Here is a 17,826-nt window from a genome sequence, read left to right as displayed (position 1 = left end):
TAACAATTTTGGTATTAAGCTGAATATTTAGAGAAGAAGGCTCCTGAGAAGTTAGGTGGGAAGAACCAGGTGTCTTTCTTTGAAGATATCTTTTTTTTTTTTTTTAAGATTTTATTTATTTATTCATGAGAGACACACAGAGAGAGGCAGAGACACAGGCAGAGGGAGAAGCAGGCTCCACGCAGGGAGCCCGATGCGGGACTCGATCCCAGGTCTCCAGGATCACACCCTGGGCCTAAGGCGTCGCTAAACCGCTGAGCCACCCGGGCTGCCCTGAAGATATCTTTAGACATTTCCCCAGATTTATAAAAACGCTCCTGCGTGGCGACCTGGCTTCCCCTGTCTGCCAAGACCACTGTGCAGCCTCCAGCAACACACAGCACACCCAGGCACACCGGCAAGTGAGGAGCCGTAAAAATGAAGTTTCCTTAGTCTCTGTCCCTCAGTCTCCCCATTTCTCTCCCCTTCTCTGTCTCAGGCAAAAATAATGGTAGAAGTGACTTTGGGGCAGTGATAGCTCTCCGGAAGGATGTCAGCAAGTGACCCTGTCACTGTGGCTTTCCCTTTCCTCCTCTGAGAAGTTGTCTTTTCTAGGAACCTTGAGGACTGTTCTGGTCTCTCAGTTATGAGTCCTGGCTCAGTCGCAATCCTTTTTTCATGACTGAGGTACCCCCATTCTTCCTCTGCACCTCTGGCTTAGCATCCATCCCTTGGGCTACATCACCATTTTTTCACCCTAAGCTCACCCTCTCTAAGTTCTTCCATGAATATATATGATTTTTAAATTTTATTTATTTATTTACTTATTTATTTATTCATGAGAGACACAGAGAGTGGGAGAGACATAGGCAGAATGAGAAGTAGACTCCCTGTGGGGATCCCCATGCGGGACTTGATCCCAGGACTCTGGAATCACACCCTGAGCAAAAAGGAGATGCTCAACCACTGAGCCACCCAGGTGCCCCTCTTCCATGAATATTTTGTAATATTCACAGTATTTTATTAAGAAAACAAGCGTTGGGCAGCCCGGGTAGCTCAGCGGTTTAGCGCCGCCTGCAGCCCGGGGCCTGATCCTGGAGACCTGGGATCAAGTCCCACGTCGGACTCCCTGTATGGGGCCTGCTTCTCCCTCTGCCTGTGTCTCTGCCTCTCTCTCTCTCTCTCTCTCTCTCTCTGTCTTTCATTAATAAATAAATAAAATCTTAAAAAAAAAAAAAAGAAAGCGTTTTTGGCTACCTGGTGCCCTCATATTTGTCCCTTGCCTGTTGTGTGACTGGACCCTTTTTCAGCCTAAATGTTCTCATCTGTTTAATGAGAATACTGCAGGAGAGGCGGAGTATTCGCTGAAAGCCCACTGTGATCACAAGACCTGGCGTATTGTCAGCCTTTGATCACTGGCAGTTGCCTTTACAGTTTTTATTATCAAGTGTCCCTTCCTGTGGGTTGTCAGCCTCAAGTTGAGCTCTGGGGTGTGTCTGAGCTGGGCCCAAGCGCCACTCCGCTGCCACTCTGATGTGGTCAGGTATCCTGGCTGCCCTCCAGGAGTGCTGTTAAGGAGAGTGCTGAGTTACCGCTGCAGGGGTATGTGGAGAACAAACAGGGAACAGGGAAGAACCCCTTTCCCCCCTTAAATAGAGGGGTGTGTCTGTGGTTCTGCTGGGGGAAGGAGACCCCTGCTCACTTCTATTTTCCCTTAAAAATAGGGATGTCTCAGCTTAGACATTCCCTTCCCCAGGAAGCCCTCTTGACCTCCCTAAGCTGGATCAGTTACCCTCTCTGGGTTCCTGTGGGCGCCAGTGTCCTTTCAGTTCCTCCATCCCAGATCTGGTCACTCTGCCTGTGCTTCCCCTGACCTTCTGGGCTGTCGCTGGGTTGAAGGGCTGGAAGCCACCACTCCCACACCACCCCCATGCGGCAGGCAAGGTCTAGAACTGTCTTGGTCACTACTGTGTCTCCAGCATCACCCACCAAGGGGCCAGGCACAAAGTGGGCGCTGAGCAAAGATTTGAGCTAAGGATCCCTACTCTGTCCATGAGGGACACCTGCCTCTTTGGTGTCCCTTATTGTGAATTATTATCATCATTATTATTTTTTAAGATTTTATTTATTTTATTTTTTATTTTTTTATTTTTTTAAATTTTTATTTATTCATGATAGGCACACAGTGAGAGAGAGAGAGAGGCAGAGACACAGGCAGAGGGAGAAGCAGGCTCCATGCACCGGGAGCCTGACGTGGGATTTGATCCCGGATCTCCAGGATCGCGCCCTGGGCCAAAGGCAGGCGCCAAACCGCTGCGCCACCCAGGGATCCCAAGATTTTATTTATTCATGAGAGACAGAGAGAGAGGAGCAGAGACATAGGCAGAGGGAGAAGCAGGTTCTCTGTGGGGAGCCCTATGCGGGACTCGATCCCAGGTCCCTGGGATCATGACCTGAGCCGAAGGCAGGCGCTCAACCCACTGAGCCACCCAGGCGTGGCCCCTCTGAATTATTTTTTTAAGATTTATTTTTTTTTATATTTTTTTATTTTTTAAATTTTTTTAATTTTTATTTATTTATGATAGTCACAGAGAGAGAGAGAGAGAGAGAGGCAGAGACACAGGCAGAGGGAGAAGCAGGCTCCATGCACCGGGAGCCCGATGTGGGATTCGATCCCGGGTCTCCAGGATCGCGCCCTGGGCCAAAGGCCGGCACCAAACCGCTGCGCCACCCAGGGATCCCTATTTTTTTAAGATTTATTTATTTGAGAAAGAGAGCGCCCCCGGAGTGGGGGGGGTGGTGTGCAGAGGAAGAGAATCTTCAAGAAGTCCCCGAGGCAGAGCGCTGTCCAACCCGGCCTCGACCCCACAGCCCAGGAGATCACTACTTGAGCGCGAACCGAGGGTCCTGCGCGCGGAGCCCCCTGAGCCCCCGGGCGCCCCCTCGGTGTGACGTACACAGGCGTCCCCTCCAGGTGCGCGCAGCCCCCCTCCCGCGCGCAGCACTTCGCGGGCCGAGCAAGGACTGGATTTCAGTTCGTCGCCTCGTCCCCTCAGCCTCGCGCCCCGAAATCTTAGCCACCCTGCCCGGTGGCCCCGCGGGCTGGGGGGGACTTCTCCGTCCGCCAGAGGGAAAGAGTTCAGACTTTCTCTAACGTCGGGAGGACGGAGGGAGGGAAGCGGCGGAACCGAGGAAGCCCCAACCCCCCCCCCCCCGCCCAACCTTTCCATCCGGTTGGTGTCCGGGATCCCGGGGCTCCGCCCCGCCCGCGCTCACACCTGGCGCTGGGGCGTGCCTCAGTTTACCGGAGGCGGGGCGCTCCGCCCCCTCCCGCCCTCCTCTTTTCCCTCTTCCTCTTCGGGGCGCTCGCAGCGGCGCCTCGAGCGCGGCCGGAACTGAAGCTGGGCCCGGGCGGCCGGGAGGCGGGGGCCACGTCAGCGGGGCGGCGGGCGCCATGCGGCGGGGCGCAGTCCTGGCGGGCGCCCTGGCGGCGTACGCCGTCTACCTGGTGCTGGGCGCGCTGCTGGTGGCGCGGCTGGAGCGGCCGCACGAAGCCCGCCTCCGGGCCGAGCTGGAGACGCTGCGCGAGGAGCTGCTGCGGCGCAGCCCGTGCGTGGCCGCCCCCGCCCTGGACGCCTTCGTGGAGCGGGTGCTGGCGGCCGGGCGGCTGGGGCGCGCCGCGCTCGCCCACGCCTCGGGGCCCGCCAACGCCTCGGAGCCCGCCTGGGACTTCGCCTCGGCGCTCTTCTTCGCCAGCACGCTGGTCACCACCGTGGGTACGTGAGCGCCGCCGCCCCGGGCACCCGGCGTCCGCCACACGCTCTCACCCCGCCGATCCCCCTCTGGGAACCCCCAGCCGAGCACTTCCCGCCAGCGGGGACCCCCCCCCCCCGGCCCTCGGCGGCCCCGGCTGCCCGCAGAGTGGCTTCCAGGGAGCACTGGGGACCCCATTCCTCCACCCGAATCCCCGCGGAGACCCGTGTCCGTCCAGTCCCCTCTGGGCCCAGGACTCCGCTCAGAACCCCCGCCGCCCCCCGAGACCCGCACCCCCTCTGGCCCCGGACCTCAGACGCGCGGGGACCTCTGCCCTTCCCTCTGCGCGCAGACCGCCCTTCCCTCCCGCAAGGTCTCCTGAGTCTCCAGATAAGTCCTTCGAGGATGCCCCTTGGGAAGCCCTACCCCAGCCTCCTCCTGACCCTGGTGCCCCACTGGGGACCCTGAATCTCCGCACCTTCTCAGGGCACCTTCATACAGATTTTAGTGCCAGTACAGATCGCTCAACAAGGACCTGGGGCCCGGATCGGTGGCATCCAGCCCCCTGGACCTAGACCACTCCCCAGCAAGGGCCCCTGTCCTCCTGCAGACCGAAGACCACTCCTCATCCTCATATTTGGAAGCAGGTACTCCCCATACTCCCCAGCAGCCAGCCCTGACTGCAGACACAGGGCCCCTCCATGTTGACATCACCCCTGTGTTGGGAGCCTTCCAGGCAGGGGTTTCCTTCCAACAGCACCACCCCCACTGCCTCGGAACCGGGGCTGCTGGGTCAGCAGCTCCCAATTGTGGATGTGTGGGAGGGACCCATCGTGGAGGGAGCTAGAGCACCCTCCAGGAAGGACCACTGACTTTCCAACCAGAAACCCCTGAGCCAGGGCTTCCACCTCTCCAGCCCCAGAAAGAGCTCCAGCAAAACTTCCAACATTTTCCAAAGCAGGGACTTCTCCATAGGGGGCCTTTTTGAACCCAAGAACCCCCAGATGAGACTCTCACCACTCTCTGGACCCTGGCAGAGCCTAAGCTACCTCAGTTAGAGCCCCAGAGCTACCTGAACCTTCTATCAGGGAGAGATCCCAGTGCCCTCCACACACACTGTTGTTGAGAGCAGAATCCCGCTTTACCTCCCACCACGGCATGCCAGCTGAGGGACTGTGTTCTCCCCTGTCCTGTGACCCCCCCCCCCTGCCCACCCTGGATTTCCTAAGAATGGGAATCTCCTGGGGACTTGACACCCCTCAGTCTTCTCCAGACCCACAGGTGGGACTTTTCTCTCCACCCCAGCACTGCTCCAGCTGGCTTTGGACCCAAAATTCTCTCCTCCATCAAAGACACACCAGGTCCTCAGCACCCAGGAACCCTTCCCAGTACCCACTCATGATCATTATCATGATCATGATCATTCAACCCTTCACACTCTCAGCCAAGACCTGGGACACCCACCTCCTGCCATCATCTCCTTAGCATTGTCTACCCCCATCAGGTCCCCTCAAGCATCCGGGGGCTCAGAAGCCCCCTTGCCTGAGGATTCTGCTCCCAGTCCCATCTGTGGTCCACAAGATGCCCGCACTGGTGCCTGTCTCCTGCTTCCTCGGGACTCAGGACCTCAGGACCTCAGGACCCCAGCCACAAACCAGGATCCATTTCAAACCAGGACAGTGGGCTCTGATTTCAGATTATTGACCTTCCAGATCCCCTTCCCTTAACACCTCCCTCCATTAAGTGGAGCCGACCTCCTCCCCACAACCCTACTCTGAAAGTCCCTTCCCCCTTCAGTGCCCAGACCTGGGAAATTCCTTTGTTGTCAGGTCTCGCTGGTCTTCCTGCTGCCCTTCTCTAGCCTCCAAACTTCCCCTTCACCTCTATGGGGGACTTGCAGTGGGGAAAGAGGTGGGGACAGGCCCAGACTCTTAACTCCCCCTCGTGTGGGAAGTAGTGGGTGGCCTAGCTTTGGGTGCCCCATTGTGTGGACCAGCAAACCAAGACCACAGGCAGCAGGACCAGATGCTTCTCACCACTCTGTTTTACCCAGCTGGCTGGGCCTGCCCGACCTGCTCCTGGCCCTCACTGGGTCACATCCGCGTCTCCCTCGGCCTCCTCCCAGATCCTGGCTTCTGAGAAATCGTCTCAGCCAGGACAGGTGCAGAAGCCAAACTGAAGGCAGGCAAAGCTTTGTTTGGGGTGTCTGCTTAGCTGCTGCTCCTCTGGGCTTCAGTGTCCTCCCTCAGCTCTGAAATGGAGATCATAATGGTCCCTCCTTCACAGTAATAGTGAAACTTGTAGCAGATTCAGCACATACAGCCTTTAACAGTCAGGAGACTGGCCTTGTGAGGTAGGTACGACATGTGGCCCTATATTTTCAGCAATAGAAACTGAAGCCCAGAGAGGTTGAACACTTGACCCAAGACCACGCAGCTAGGGAGGTGTAGAGTGGAGATTTGAACTGAGGCCATGAGGCCTCAGAGTTCTGTGCTTTTAATCAGCACATATGCTGATGAAGGGGGATACGTGTGTGTCGGGTGGAAGAAAAGTTTATTCTGACACTTGTCAAAAACGGGAAGTTACTGCTGAGGGAAGAGAGACTGACCTGGACTCCGAATATAGGGGAGGCAGCTGGAGATTTAGAGCTGAGGGTGGAGTGAGAGGTCAGTGGATAGAAGAATGACCAGGAGGTGCCATAGAGGGGAGGGAGATTCTTACTAAGTTGGCTTAGGATCCCTGGGAAAGCTGGGCCTAGATCAAGACGAGCGCGCAGAGGAACCCGACTGATGACTGACGTTTGGTCAAGAAGGGAGTCCTCATCAGCGTGAAGTGCTGGTAATAACAGGTTTACTGAGCCTGGGTTGTCATTACTGTTGGTGAAGCCGGGCACCCTAAATGAATCTAGAGAAGCAGAAGGACCAGACGTGATTCAGAGACCTTCCCCACGGTGTTCCTGGATTTGTCATAGGCCCGTGTCTTCTGAGGAAGACCTGGGGCCTAGACTGGATCTGCGCAGCCGTACTGCAGTTAAGGCCCAAGTGGAGGAGTCAGCCCACCCGGGAGGGGAAGTGAGCATCACAGTCCTCTTAACTCTTTCCATGCCCTGGCTGGGTGCTGCGCTCTGGCCCAACCTGGGAGGATTGATGATTGTAGTTGTACTTGAGGAAAGGATTGGTTATGAGCCCATTTTGCGGTACTCAGGGGGCAAACTAAGGCTCAGCGAGGAGAAGGGATGTGGCCAAGGTCAAACAGGGAATACATGGCAAAGCCCTGACTTGGACTTGGCTCTTTGAGGTAGTCAGTGGAGGCACAAGCCTCCATTCTATGAGAACTCTATAGTTTTTCTGTTTACAAGGCTTTCAAGTCATTTGCAAACCTGTCATTTCAGCTGGGCTGCTGGAGTTTCTCCATCCAAATCCTTGTAATTAATGAGGGTCGGAGCCATAAGTGATAAATGTCAGATGAACAGTTGCTTAAATAGATGAAAGTTTTATTTGTCTTTTTAAAAAATATTTTATTTATTTAGTTGTGAGACACACAGGGGGAGGCAGAGGCAGAAGCAGCCTCTCCGTGGGGAGCCTGATGCAGAACTCGATGCCAGGACCCCGGGATTATGACCTGAGCCAAAGGCAGATGCTCAACCACTGAGCCACCTAGGTGCCCTGAAAGTTTATTTCTTACTCACATTAGAGGTTGTCAGTCCAAGACTAGAGTGGTGATGCATGGTCAGAGACCCCTGTGCTCCTCTGTGCAATTTCCATTCACAAGGTCATCTCATGGTCCAGGATGGCTGCTCAACTCCAGCCTTCGTGTCTGTGTTCCAGCCTGCAGGAGGAGGGAGGAAAGAAAGGGGATAGGCATCCGCTGCTGCTGCTGCTGCTGCTGCTTCTTCTTCTTCTTCTTCTTCTTCTTCTTCTTCTTCTTCTTCTTCTTTTTAAAGACTTTATTTATTTAAGAGAGAGAGAGAGCATGGGTGGAGGGGAGGGTCAGAGGGAGGAGTGTGCAACTCTCTTGGGGTTGTGAGTTCAAGTCCTATATTGGTCAAAACTGGGGTGCCTGGATGGCTCAGTTCGTTAAGCAGCCAACTCTTGATTTCTGCTCAGGACATGGTCTCAGGGTCATGAGATCGAGCCCTGCACTGGGTGCAGAGTCTGCTTGGGACTCTCTCTCTCTCCCTCTCCCAGCCATCCGTCCTTCGTTTTCCCTGTCCCAGACTCCACTGGGCACCACCACTGCCTTGTCCACCCCCACCCCCCGCCGCCTCTTCTCTGACTCAGCTACTCTTCACCTGCCCATTCTAGCAGGCTCTGGGCCCACCTCCCCCACTCATGTGTGTGAGTTCTCTCTCTCTCTCTAAAAAAAAAAGGGGGGGATCTCTGGGTGGCTCAGAGGTTTAGCACCTGCCTTCAGCCCAGGGAGTGGTCCTGGGGCCCCGGGATCGAGTTCCACATCAGAGTCCCTGCAGGGAGCCTGCTTCTCCTTCTCCTGTGTCTCTGCCTGTCTCTCTGTGTCTCTCATGAATGAATAAATAAAATCTTGAAAGAAAGAAAGAAAGAAAGAAAGAAAGAAAGAAAGAAAGAAAGAAAGAAGGAAAGAACTGAAACTATACCCATCGAACAGTATCTCCCCATTCCCCGTTCTTCCCAGCCCCTGATAACCACCGTTCTACTTTCTATTTCTCTGTACTTGCCTACTTGAAGTGCCTCAGATAACTGGAATCATACGGTATTTGTCTTTTTTTATGACTGGCTTGTTTCACTTAGCATGATGTCCTCAGGATTCATCCATGCTGTAGCATGGGTCAGAACTTGCTTTTTAAGGCTAGATAATATTCCATTGGATGTACATACCACGTTTGAAAAAATATATTTTACTTATTTATTCATGAGAGACAGAGAGAGAGAGAGAGGCAGAGGCACAGGCAGAGGGAGAAGCAGACTCCCTGTGGGGAGCCTGATGCGGGACTTGATCCCAGGACCCCGGGATCCCGACCTGAGCTGGAGGTAGGCGCTCAACCACTGAGCCACCCAGGTGCCCTCGTACCGCATTTTGTTACCATTCACCTGTCGATGGACACTTGGGTTGCTTCCACCTTTTGGCCACTGTGAATAATGCTGTCATGAACATGGACATGTCTTCAAGGACCAGCTTTCAGTTCTTTTGAGCATATAAACACCAGGAATCCTTTGTGTAGAAAACAGGCTCAGGTGAATGCCCGCACTTGTGTGCAGTGTTTCCATATTTTCTTATTGATCACAGGGCTGAACCCGTGGTCTTTTTGGCAGGATGTTTTACTGTCAACATAGACCAGGGCCTTTACTACCCCAGTCATATCTCTGACCCTTGAGTTTTATTTATTTGTGAGAAAAAAAAGAGAGATTTTAAATTACACCTTGCCAAAGTGTGTCGGTGTCCCCAGCACCTGAATTCCCCTCATCCTCTCTCTGTTTGCAGCGCTCACACCCACACTGACCTTCCTGTGTTTCCACAGTCCCCCAGGAGCCCAGTGGGGCTTGTTACACCCATTTTAGAGAAGGGAAAACTGAGGTTCTGAGCTAAGTTTAGAGCCTGCCCCCTTCACTGATTATTTCAACTATTGATCAAGTGCCCACCTTGTGCCAGAAACTGGGGTTACGGCAGTGAGCAAGACAGACAGAAGCCCCTGCCCTCCTGGAGTGGCAGCTAGGTGAAGAGAGGGACACTAACCAAATAAGTAAGCCACATAGTATGCAGGGAGATTGACGTGCTCTGAAAACAAACCAAAATAGAAAAAAAAAAAAAAGTTGGGTAAAAGGGTGTAACAATTTAAATAAGGTGGTGAGGGAAATCCCCAGTGAAAAGCTGACATTTCTGACATTTGAGCAAAGACCTCAAGGAAGGAAGGGAGGGAGGAAACCAGCCCTGGAAGAAGAGCTGGCCAGGGGGGTAGGAACCGCCAGTGCAAAGGCCCTGAGGTGGGAGTGCCCTGGTTGGATGGGGGGTGGGGCTCATAGATCATGATGAGACTTTGTCCTTTTGCTTAAATGGGATGGAGCCACAGGGGGGCTCTAAGTGGGGGAGCATCATGACCTTGCTCAGGTGTTCACAGGGTCCCTCGAGCTGTGGGGGTGGTGGGGTTGGCCATAGACTGGAGCCGAGAAGGGAGGGAGGAGGCTGCTACGCTAGACAGGCCCAGAGTGGGGCCCTGGGGCTGGGATGGGTTGACGCGAGCGGGTTTAGAAGCTACTCGAAGTTTGAGACAGCAGGATTCACTCGCAGACAGAAAGTGGGTGTGAGAGGAGAGGATGACAAGGCTCGGGGCCTGAGGGTGGGGTGGGGTGGAGGTGCCACCACGGGATGAGAAACTGTGGGAGGGACAGGTTCCAGGGGGAGATTAAGTGTCATTTAGGGTGGCCGCAGACCCCCATTGGGAGGCGCCTGGCGGGCGACAGGATTTCCCCTTCTCCCCCAGGCTACGGGTACACGACGCCGCTGACCGACGCAGGCAAGGCCTTTTCCATCGCCTTCGCGCTGCTGGGCGTGCCGGCCACCATGCTGCTGCTCACGTCCTCGGCCCAGCGCCTGTCGCTGCTGCTCGACCGCGCGCCCCTGTCCTGGCTCACCCTGCGCTGGGGCTGGGACTTCCGGCGGGCGGCCCGCTGGCACCTGGTGGCCCTGCTGGGAGTCGTCCTGACCGTGTGCTTCCTGGTGCCGGCCGCCGTCTTTGCGCACCTGGAGGAGGCCTGGAGCTTCCTGGATGCCTTCTACTTCTGCTTCATCTCCTTGTCCACCATCGGCCTGGGCGACTACGTGCCCGGAGAGGCCCCCAACCAGCCCTACCGGGCCCTTTACAAGGTGCTGGTCACAGGTGAGTGGGGCGGCTGGCCGGGCACCCGGGGCAGGGAGGGGGGCACAGCCTGGGCCTCTCAGGGGGGCCTGGCCCGGCCCCGTGGCTCTGAGCACCCCCCTGCCCCCCCATCTCCCCGCAGCTTACCTCTTCCTGGGCCTGGTTGCCATGATGCTGGTGCTGCACACTTTCCGCCGCGTGTGTGACCTGCACGGCCTCACACAGCTCATCCTGTTGCCCAGCCCATGTCCCGCCGGCTCCAGAGAGGATGAGGATGACCCGGTGGACGCTGTGGGGCCCCAGCCAGAACCGCACCAGCAGCTCACGGCTGACTCCCACCCGGACTACGCCTCTATCCCCAGGTAGCTGGGGCAGGCACTCCGAGGCTGGCTGGACCCGGCCTGCTCAGGGGCTCACGTGACTGGTGCTGCTATACTGGACCGGCCTCGAGCGCAGGCCCGGGTTCAGGGGGGTTCGAGGGGCATTGCCACCAGCCGTCCGTCCTTCATTTTCCCTGTCCCAGACTCCACTGGGCACCACCACTGTCTTGTCCCCACCCCGCTTCTCTGACTCAGCCACTCTTCACCGGCCCATTCAGGCAGGTTCTGGGCTCACACCTCATCTCGGGCACCTGATTGGTCACTATACTTTGGGCAAGTGGCTGCCCCTGTCTGAGCTTTGGTCTTCTCATCTGTCACATGGAAAGAACCTACTCACTATCTCAAACCCCCTCCTTTGCGCAGGCCCTAGGCCAGGCAGTGCTAGGGACACTGTAGTGGTTGAGATGGCCCTGGCCCCTGCTCTCATGGGTTCCTATTCCAGTGAGGAAGACAGACCTGTCCCCCCACAGTGGCAGCCCAGGACAGGCAGGGACTTCAGTGGAGGAGGCAGAGAGGTCAGCAGCGTGTTAGAGAAAGTGCAGGCAGAGAGGTCAGGGCTAAGGTGGAGGAAGCTCCAGAACTGTGCCCAATCCAGCCTGCAAGGTCAGGGAGGGCTTCCTGGAAGAAAGGGTAACATCTCAGGGGAAGAAGGTGGACCTGACTTGTTTTCTTCAAGTGTCTTTATGGAGCAAGATCCGTGTGGAGAGCCTGGGGTAGGCCTGTAGAACAGAGCCCTCCTCAGCAGCCTGGCAGGCAGGAAGCTGAGACAGGACCCTGCCTGGTTCCGCATGGCACCGACGGCTCCGCTTTGAGCCGGGACACCATGGTGACAGCTGTTCCCATTTGCCGGGGACAAATTGCATAACATACACTGGGCTCTGGAGCCAGCCTGCTTGGGCTCAGATCCCAGCTCGGCTGTGTCCTGCCTCTGACCCCGGGCAGTCACTTCACCTCTGTGATTCTGAGTTTCCTCGTCTGTAGAATGGCCACAGTAACTGTAGCTACTTCAAAGATGATGCCACAGAGCCGGCTACGTTATTCCGAGATGATTTCTTCAGCCAGGTCCTCTTCTGGGTTCTTTACATAGGACTGATTTTCTCTTCACTGCCCCCAGATTTGCCTCCTCCCCAAGTGGCACCTGCTGCCACCTGCTGTCAGTAATGGCACTTGCTTCCATGCGGCCATCTGGTAAACCATTCCCTCTACCAGGACGGGTGGGAGTTACAGAAGGGATGGGCATTTGAGGGGGACCTGGATAACATTCAGGAAAAAAGGGCATGAGAGGCCTCCAGGCAGAAGGTACTGTGCAAGGTACTGTGCATGCATAGGGAGGTAGGAAAGCATGTCGAGTGTCAGCTTCTTTTTTTTTTTTTTTTTAATTTTTATTTATTTATGATAGTCACACAGAGAGAGGGAGAGAGAGGCAGAGACACAGGCAGAGGGAGAAGCAGGCTCCACGCAGGGAGCCCGACGTGGGATTCGATCCTGAGTCTCCAGGATCATGCCCTGGGCCAAAGGCAGGCGCCAAACCACTGCGCCACCCAGGGATCCTGAGTGTCAGCTTCTTACAGGTCATTTACGGTGACTGGCCTCCAGGGTGAAGGGGGGAAGGAGGGGGCAGAGCGGTGGACATAGCTGCATCTTCAGTGTCCTTAAATGACCATCTTGGGACCTTGTCCTCTTTCTTGAGGGCCCTAGAGAGCCATGGAAAGATTCTGAGCAGGAGAGGGCTGCGGTTAGGTTTGGGCTTGAGCTGCTGTGAGGAGGTAGACCAGGTGGGGAGACTGAGGCTGTGTGCGGTTTATGGGGGCTGGGGGAGTGGGGTCCGTGCTGGCACAGCCACAGAGCAGGAAACTGAGGGCCTGGGCGGGGCCAAGGGAAGGGGGGGCAGTGGAGGTCATGCTCAGGAAGCCAAGCAGACAGGCCCTGTGTAGGCCTTACAGTCTTGAGAGGGACAAGGCCAGAGAAAGCGAGGATGGTTGGCTGCCCCTGAGTTAGGAACCTGAGAGAATAAAACAGGTTTGAGGGGAGATGTTGAGGCTTGTTTGGCACATGGTGGGTGTGAGGGGCTAAAGGGACATTCAGAGGAAGGCATCAGAAGGTCACAGGAAACTCAGGGCACGGCGTCGGGGTGTGGTTGAGGCTGGCGACAGGTGGGGAACGGAGGCCACGCGGGTAGGTGTGGCAGCCCTGGGTGGGAACACCAGGAGAACACCAGCCTGGGGAAGTCAGCTTTAGGGTATTTATATATGATACCAGTAAGGAAACATTTGTGATGAGCCCTGGGGTTTTCTGTGTAAGCAATGAATCACTAAATTCTACTCCTGAAATTAATATTACACTACATGTCAACTGACTAGAATTTAAATGAAAACTTGAAACATTTAAAAAAAAAAAAAAACTAAGGTAAGATTTGGGCTGCAAGGAAAAGATCCTGACTAGTGCTGGCTGAAACAATGAGATGATTGTATATTGCCTGTCCCCAGAGTTGGGGAAAGCTCTGGGCATGAGACCACCCACAGCTCCAGCAAGGTCTTGTGGCCCGGGGTTCCCAATCTCACTGTTTTGCCACCTTCAGCTGAAGGCTTGGCTCCACATGGGCTCTCCTCATGGCCCCAAAGTAACTGCTGCAGATCCAGGCATCAAACCAGACATGATAATTTTTAGTGCAAGAAGAAGGGGGCGTCTCTTCCCAGATTGTCTCTTTGGAAGCAAGGAAACCTTTCCTCCAGAGCCGCCCTGAAGACTTCCTCCATCTCGTTGGCCAAAATTGGTTCACATGCCCATCCTGAACCAATCATTGGCCAGAGTGATGGAACCACCATGATTAACTTGGATTCCTCAGGATTCCCCCTGCCACCTGAAACTGAAGCTGAGGCTGAGATTTTGGTTTGGAGGCTGGCGAATGTGTGAACAAAACTGGACTTCTATTAGAAAGGCAGGAGGGGAAGAATGGGCAGACATGGATCAACGAAGCAGTCAAGGTCATCATGTACAATTGTGCAGGTCGGGACCAACACAAGGGATTTCCGGCTGGCAGGGTGGAAACACACAGGGGCTGAAGTTCAAGGCTGAAAATGACCCAAAGGGGCTTCTTTTTCTAGTTAACATAAAGGCTCCATCTGCAGGCAGTGACCTTTCAACTGGTGTCCTCATACCAGAGAGAAGAGTTTATAAAGGAGACAGAAAAAGAGTTCCAGGGGAGTAGGAAAAACGAGAGGGTGGGGAGAATCGGTAAGGGATGAGAGAATTTTAAAGAAAATTCACCATTGTCAAAAGTCATGCTAAGAAGTCACCCAAGATTGTTTCAATAACAGTTATAAGAAAACACTTATAAAGGATTTACTATGTGCCAGGCACGGCTCCAGGCTCTTGGTGTGTAATTTGTTTAACCTCAGCAACTCTATTAGGTACACTTTCTACATTTTACAGTTGAGGAAAGGCCCAGAGAGGTTGAATAACTTGCCCAAGGTCACGCAGGAAGTGCAGAACTGGGATCTGAGCAAAGTTTTGTTTGGTCCCCTTGTCCCACAGGAGCTCAGAAATCTATCATCAGCCTCCCAGCCTTCCTGGTTCCTCACGGTTGTCCTCGCTGCTAACGTTCACAGCTGGTTGGGGGAGACGGTCGCTTCTCACCTTGCAGGTGGCGCCTGTGTGATCTGGCTTCTGCTCCTCACTGCTTCTTCCAGATTCCACTAGAAAAAGAAACCAGGCCCTATTTAATTCAAGTCACGGGGCGGGGGGGAGGGGGAGGGAGAAAAGTGCAGGCTAAAAATTCAAAAGGTACAAAAGAGTGTACGGTGGAAAGTCTGGTTTTCTCCCACACTCAGGCTGTGTTGACTAATTTCTCAGGGCTTCCGGGCAAATAACAGCAGTATGTTTGTGCATGTGTGTCATTTATTTTTCCTTCATTCTGCTCGAGTAGCATCGAGTATGGGAAGGTGGTTACAATCACAGACCCTAGAGGCAAAGTCCCTGGGTGTAAGTCTGAATGCTGTCACTCCCAAGCTCTGTGGCTTTGGGCAAGTGATTTTACCTCCCTGTGCCCGAGTTTGTTAATCTGTAAAATGGGATGATAACTGAACCTACCTCATGGACTTGTTAGAGAATTTAGCAACTAATATCTGTAAACCTCTTAGACTAGTGTCTGGTACTCAATAAATTGTTGACTAATTATTTTTTAAAGATTTTATTTGTTCATGAGAGACAGAGAGAGAGAGGGGCAGAGACACAGGCAGAGGGAGAAACAGACTCCATGCAGGGAGCCTGATGTGGGACTTGATCCCGGGATTCCAGGATCACACCCGGGGCTGCAGGCGGTGCTAAACCACTGTATCATTGGGGCTGCCCTTGTTGACTAATTGTTATCCTCATTTCTGCACATTATACATTAGAGATATATATAGTGTATGTATCTTACATTATATAATAAATATATAATACACAGATATACAACTTTTTAAAAAAAGGTTTTATTTGAGACAGAGCATGAGCAGAGGGCGAACATTTTTTTTTAAGATTTTATTTATTTATTCATGAGACACATACACACACACACACACACACAGAGGCAGAGGGAGAAGCAGGCTCCATGCAGGGAGCCCAACGCGAACTCATCCCAGGTCTCCAGAATCAGGCCCTGGGCTGAAGGTGGCGCTAAACCGCTGAGCTACCCGGGCTGCCTCAAGAGGGAGAACATTGTATAGGATATATATGTATATAGATATGCAACATATATATAAGATATATATTATATAAGATATATATACAGATACATAGATATACAACTTTTAAAAAGTATTTCATTTATTTATTTGAGCGAGAGAAAGCACAAGCAGGGGGAGGGGTAAAGGGAGAGGGAGAAGCAGACTCCCTGCTGAGCAGGGAGCCTGATGTGGGACTGGATCCCAGGACTCCAAGACCACATCCTGAGCCAAAGGTAGATGCCTAACTGAGCCCCAGATATACTACTTATATATACTTTTTTTAGTACTATTCTCATTTCTACACCTTGTTTTTTTTTTTTTTTTTTTTTAGATTTTATGCATTTGGGGCACCTGGGTGGCTCAGCAGTTGAACATCTGCCTTTGGCCCAGGGCATGATCCTGGAGTCCTGGGACCGAGTCCCACATCAGGCTTCCTGAATGGAGCCTGCTTCTCCCTCTGCCGATGTCTCTGCCTCTCTCTCTCTCTCTCTCTCTGTGTCTTTCATGAATAAATAAATAAAATCTTAAAAAAAAAATTTATGTATTTATTTGAGAGAGAGGGAGAAAGAGCATACAAGTTGGGGAGAGGGAGAAACAGGGTCCCTGCAGAGTAGGGAGCCCAATGCAGGGCTCAATTCCAGGACCCCAGGATCATGACCTAAGCTGAAGGCAGACACTCAACCTACTGAGCCACCCAGGCGCCCCATGTGCACCTTGCTTTTATCACCAACCCAATATAATTAGGAGATCATTCCAGAGACACACAAATAGATTTCTTTCTTTCTTTTTTTCACAAATAGATTTCATATCCTTTTTTTTCAGTCTGCAGTGCCTCCTTTAGGACACACATCTCAAATTATTTCAACATCTCACTAATGGACATGTGGGTGGTTGCCAATCTTGCTGGCATAAATGATGCTGCAAGGTGCACCTTTGCATCAAGATAGGAGCGAATTCCTAAGGGGAGGTGGGGGTGTGTGTGCCATGAGGATACCAAAGTCTCTCTGACTCTGTTCATGAGTCTAGAAGGGCTCAGGTACGTAGCTGGTGGGTTTCTTCTCTCAGATGAAGTCACTCCTCCATGACCTGTGGGGCTGGAGCCAGCTGGGGTGGGCCGGCATAGACTTCCATCAACTGTTCATTTAAACAGAACATCTCTTCTGTGCTGTGTTGGACAGAGTTAGAAACAACAGTGATGGAGAAAGCTCTAGGCCTTGTCCTCACGGACCCTGTGATTCAGTGGGAAACAGTCATGGCCTAGTGTGTTCAGGGAAGGGATGGGATCGATTGTATACTACAGACAAAACTCTAGGTAAGGAAAGTGGTCAGCCAAGTAGACAAGGTAAGGAGTAGTGTTCCAAAGGGTGTTACTGCACGTACACAGCCTGGAGGGGAGAAAGAACAAGCCTGATCAAGGATATTCAAGTCCCTCCATGAGACTGGGCTGTAGACCATGCAGGTCTATAAGGGAGACAGGAGATGAGCTGGGTAGGAAGGACAACTGGCAGGAGATTGTGCAGGGCTCTGGAAACCAACTGACCTGAGGTCCTAGGGGTACACAGAAGGCTTTTTTAAATTTTATTTTTTAAAAGATTTTATTTGTTTATTCATGAGAGACACAGAGGCAGAGACACAGCAGAGGGAAAAGCAGGCTCCCTGTGGGGAACCTAGTGCAGGACTAGATCCCAGGACCCCAGGTTCACGACCTAAGCCAAAGGCAGCTGCTCAACCATTGAGCCATCAGGTGCCCCCAGAAGGCTGGTTCTCAAGGCGTGGTCCCCAGACCATCAGTATCAGCATCACCTGAAAACTTGCCAAAATACAGCTTCTGCGGCCCCACCTCTGACTTGCTGAATCAAACTCTGGGAGGTGGAGCCCAACAACCTGTTTCAACAAGCTCTAATGCACCTTAAAGTCTGAAAATCACGGATGTAGGGTAAAGTCAGCTTTGCCGTTGATCAAGAAGTCATGGCCTGAATCCTTAACTGTTAGGCATCAGAATATAAACGAAAAGTATTGATCTACTGAATATTTATTTCCGCCAGGCACTCCTCACGTGTTATAGACTCCCCACAACCCTGTGAGGTGGTTGCTTGTGGCCCTGGTTCGTAGGAGGAGGGTGGTAAGCCGCTGTCAGATTAATTCCCACGAGGAGACCAAACGTTTTCTCGGGAAAAAT

The 17,826-nt window shown here is 53.2% G+C and overlaps 2 protein-coding genes across 4 annotated transcripts in view; both read left to right on the top strand.

The window, feature by feature from the left end:
- The first annotated feature begins 3,321 nt into the window (after positions 1–3,321).
- KCNK6 (potassium two pore domain channel subfamily K member 6) lies at positions 3,322–17,812 on the top strand. 3 transcript variants are annotated; one of them, XM_049109876.1, is made up of 4 exons: positions 3,322–3,755; positions 10,187–10,582; positions 10,704–10,923; positions 15,979–17,812. In XM_049109876.1, exons 1-4 carry the CDS (start codon positions 3,434–3,436, stop codon positions 16,016–16,018), a joined length of 978 nt encoding a protein of 325 aa, XP_048965833.1. In that variant the 5' UTR covers positions 3,322–3,433; the 3' UTR covers positions 16,019–17,812. The 3 variants fall into 3 exon arrangements, with proteins under 3 accessions (XP_048965833.1, XP_025280897.2, XP_048965831.1); XM_049109874.1 differs by lacking the exon at positions 15,979–17,812 and adding an exon at positions 14,476–15,117 and having other exon boundaries at positions 3,338–3,755; XM_025425112.3 differs by lacking the exon at positions 15,979–17,812 and having other exon boundaries at positions 3,330–3,755; positions 10,704–14,305.
- The window catches only part of CATSPERG (cation channel sperm associated auxiliary subunit gamma), a 26,608-nt gene continuing 25,624 nt past the window's right edge, over positions 16,843–17,826 (top strand). The window contains exon 1 of the mRNA XM_049110082.1: positions 16,843–16,886. Coding sequence (XP_048966039.1) covers positions 16,843–16,886 — 44 coding nt within the window. The remainder of the gene's footprint in view (positions 16,887–17,826) is intronic.

This window comes from Canis lupus, chromosome 1, assembly GCF_003254725.2.
Source record: "Canis lupus dingo isolate Sandy chromosome 1, ASM325472v2, whole genome shotgun sequence".
Taxonomy (NCBI): Eukaryota; Metazoa; Chordata; class Mammalia; order Carnivora; family Canidae; genus Canis; species Canis lupus.
Note: the sequence above shows the minus strand (reverse complement) of the source record. Positions and strands in the feature narration are given on the sequence as shown.

What these genes read in the sequence shown, in the direction of transcription:
- KCNK6 (XM_049109874.1), top strand. Translation starts at nt 3,434, where the DNA reads ATGCGGCGGGGCGCAGTCCTGGCGGGCGCCCTGGCGGCGTACGCCGTC. An exon ending in CACGCTGGTCACCACCGTGG is followed by an intron (nt 3,756 to 10,186) that starts GTACGTGAGCGC and finishes CTTCTCCCCCAG; the next exon opens with GCTACGGGTACACGACGCCG. An exon ending in TTACAAGGTGCTGGTCACAG is followed by an intron (nt 10,583 to 10,703) that starts GTGAGTGGGGCG and finishes ATCTCCCCGCAG; the next exon opens with CTTACCTCTTCCTGGGCCTG.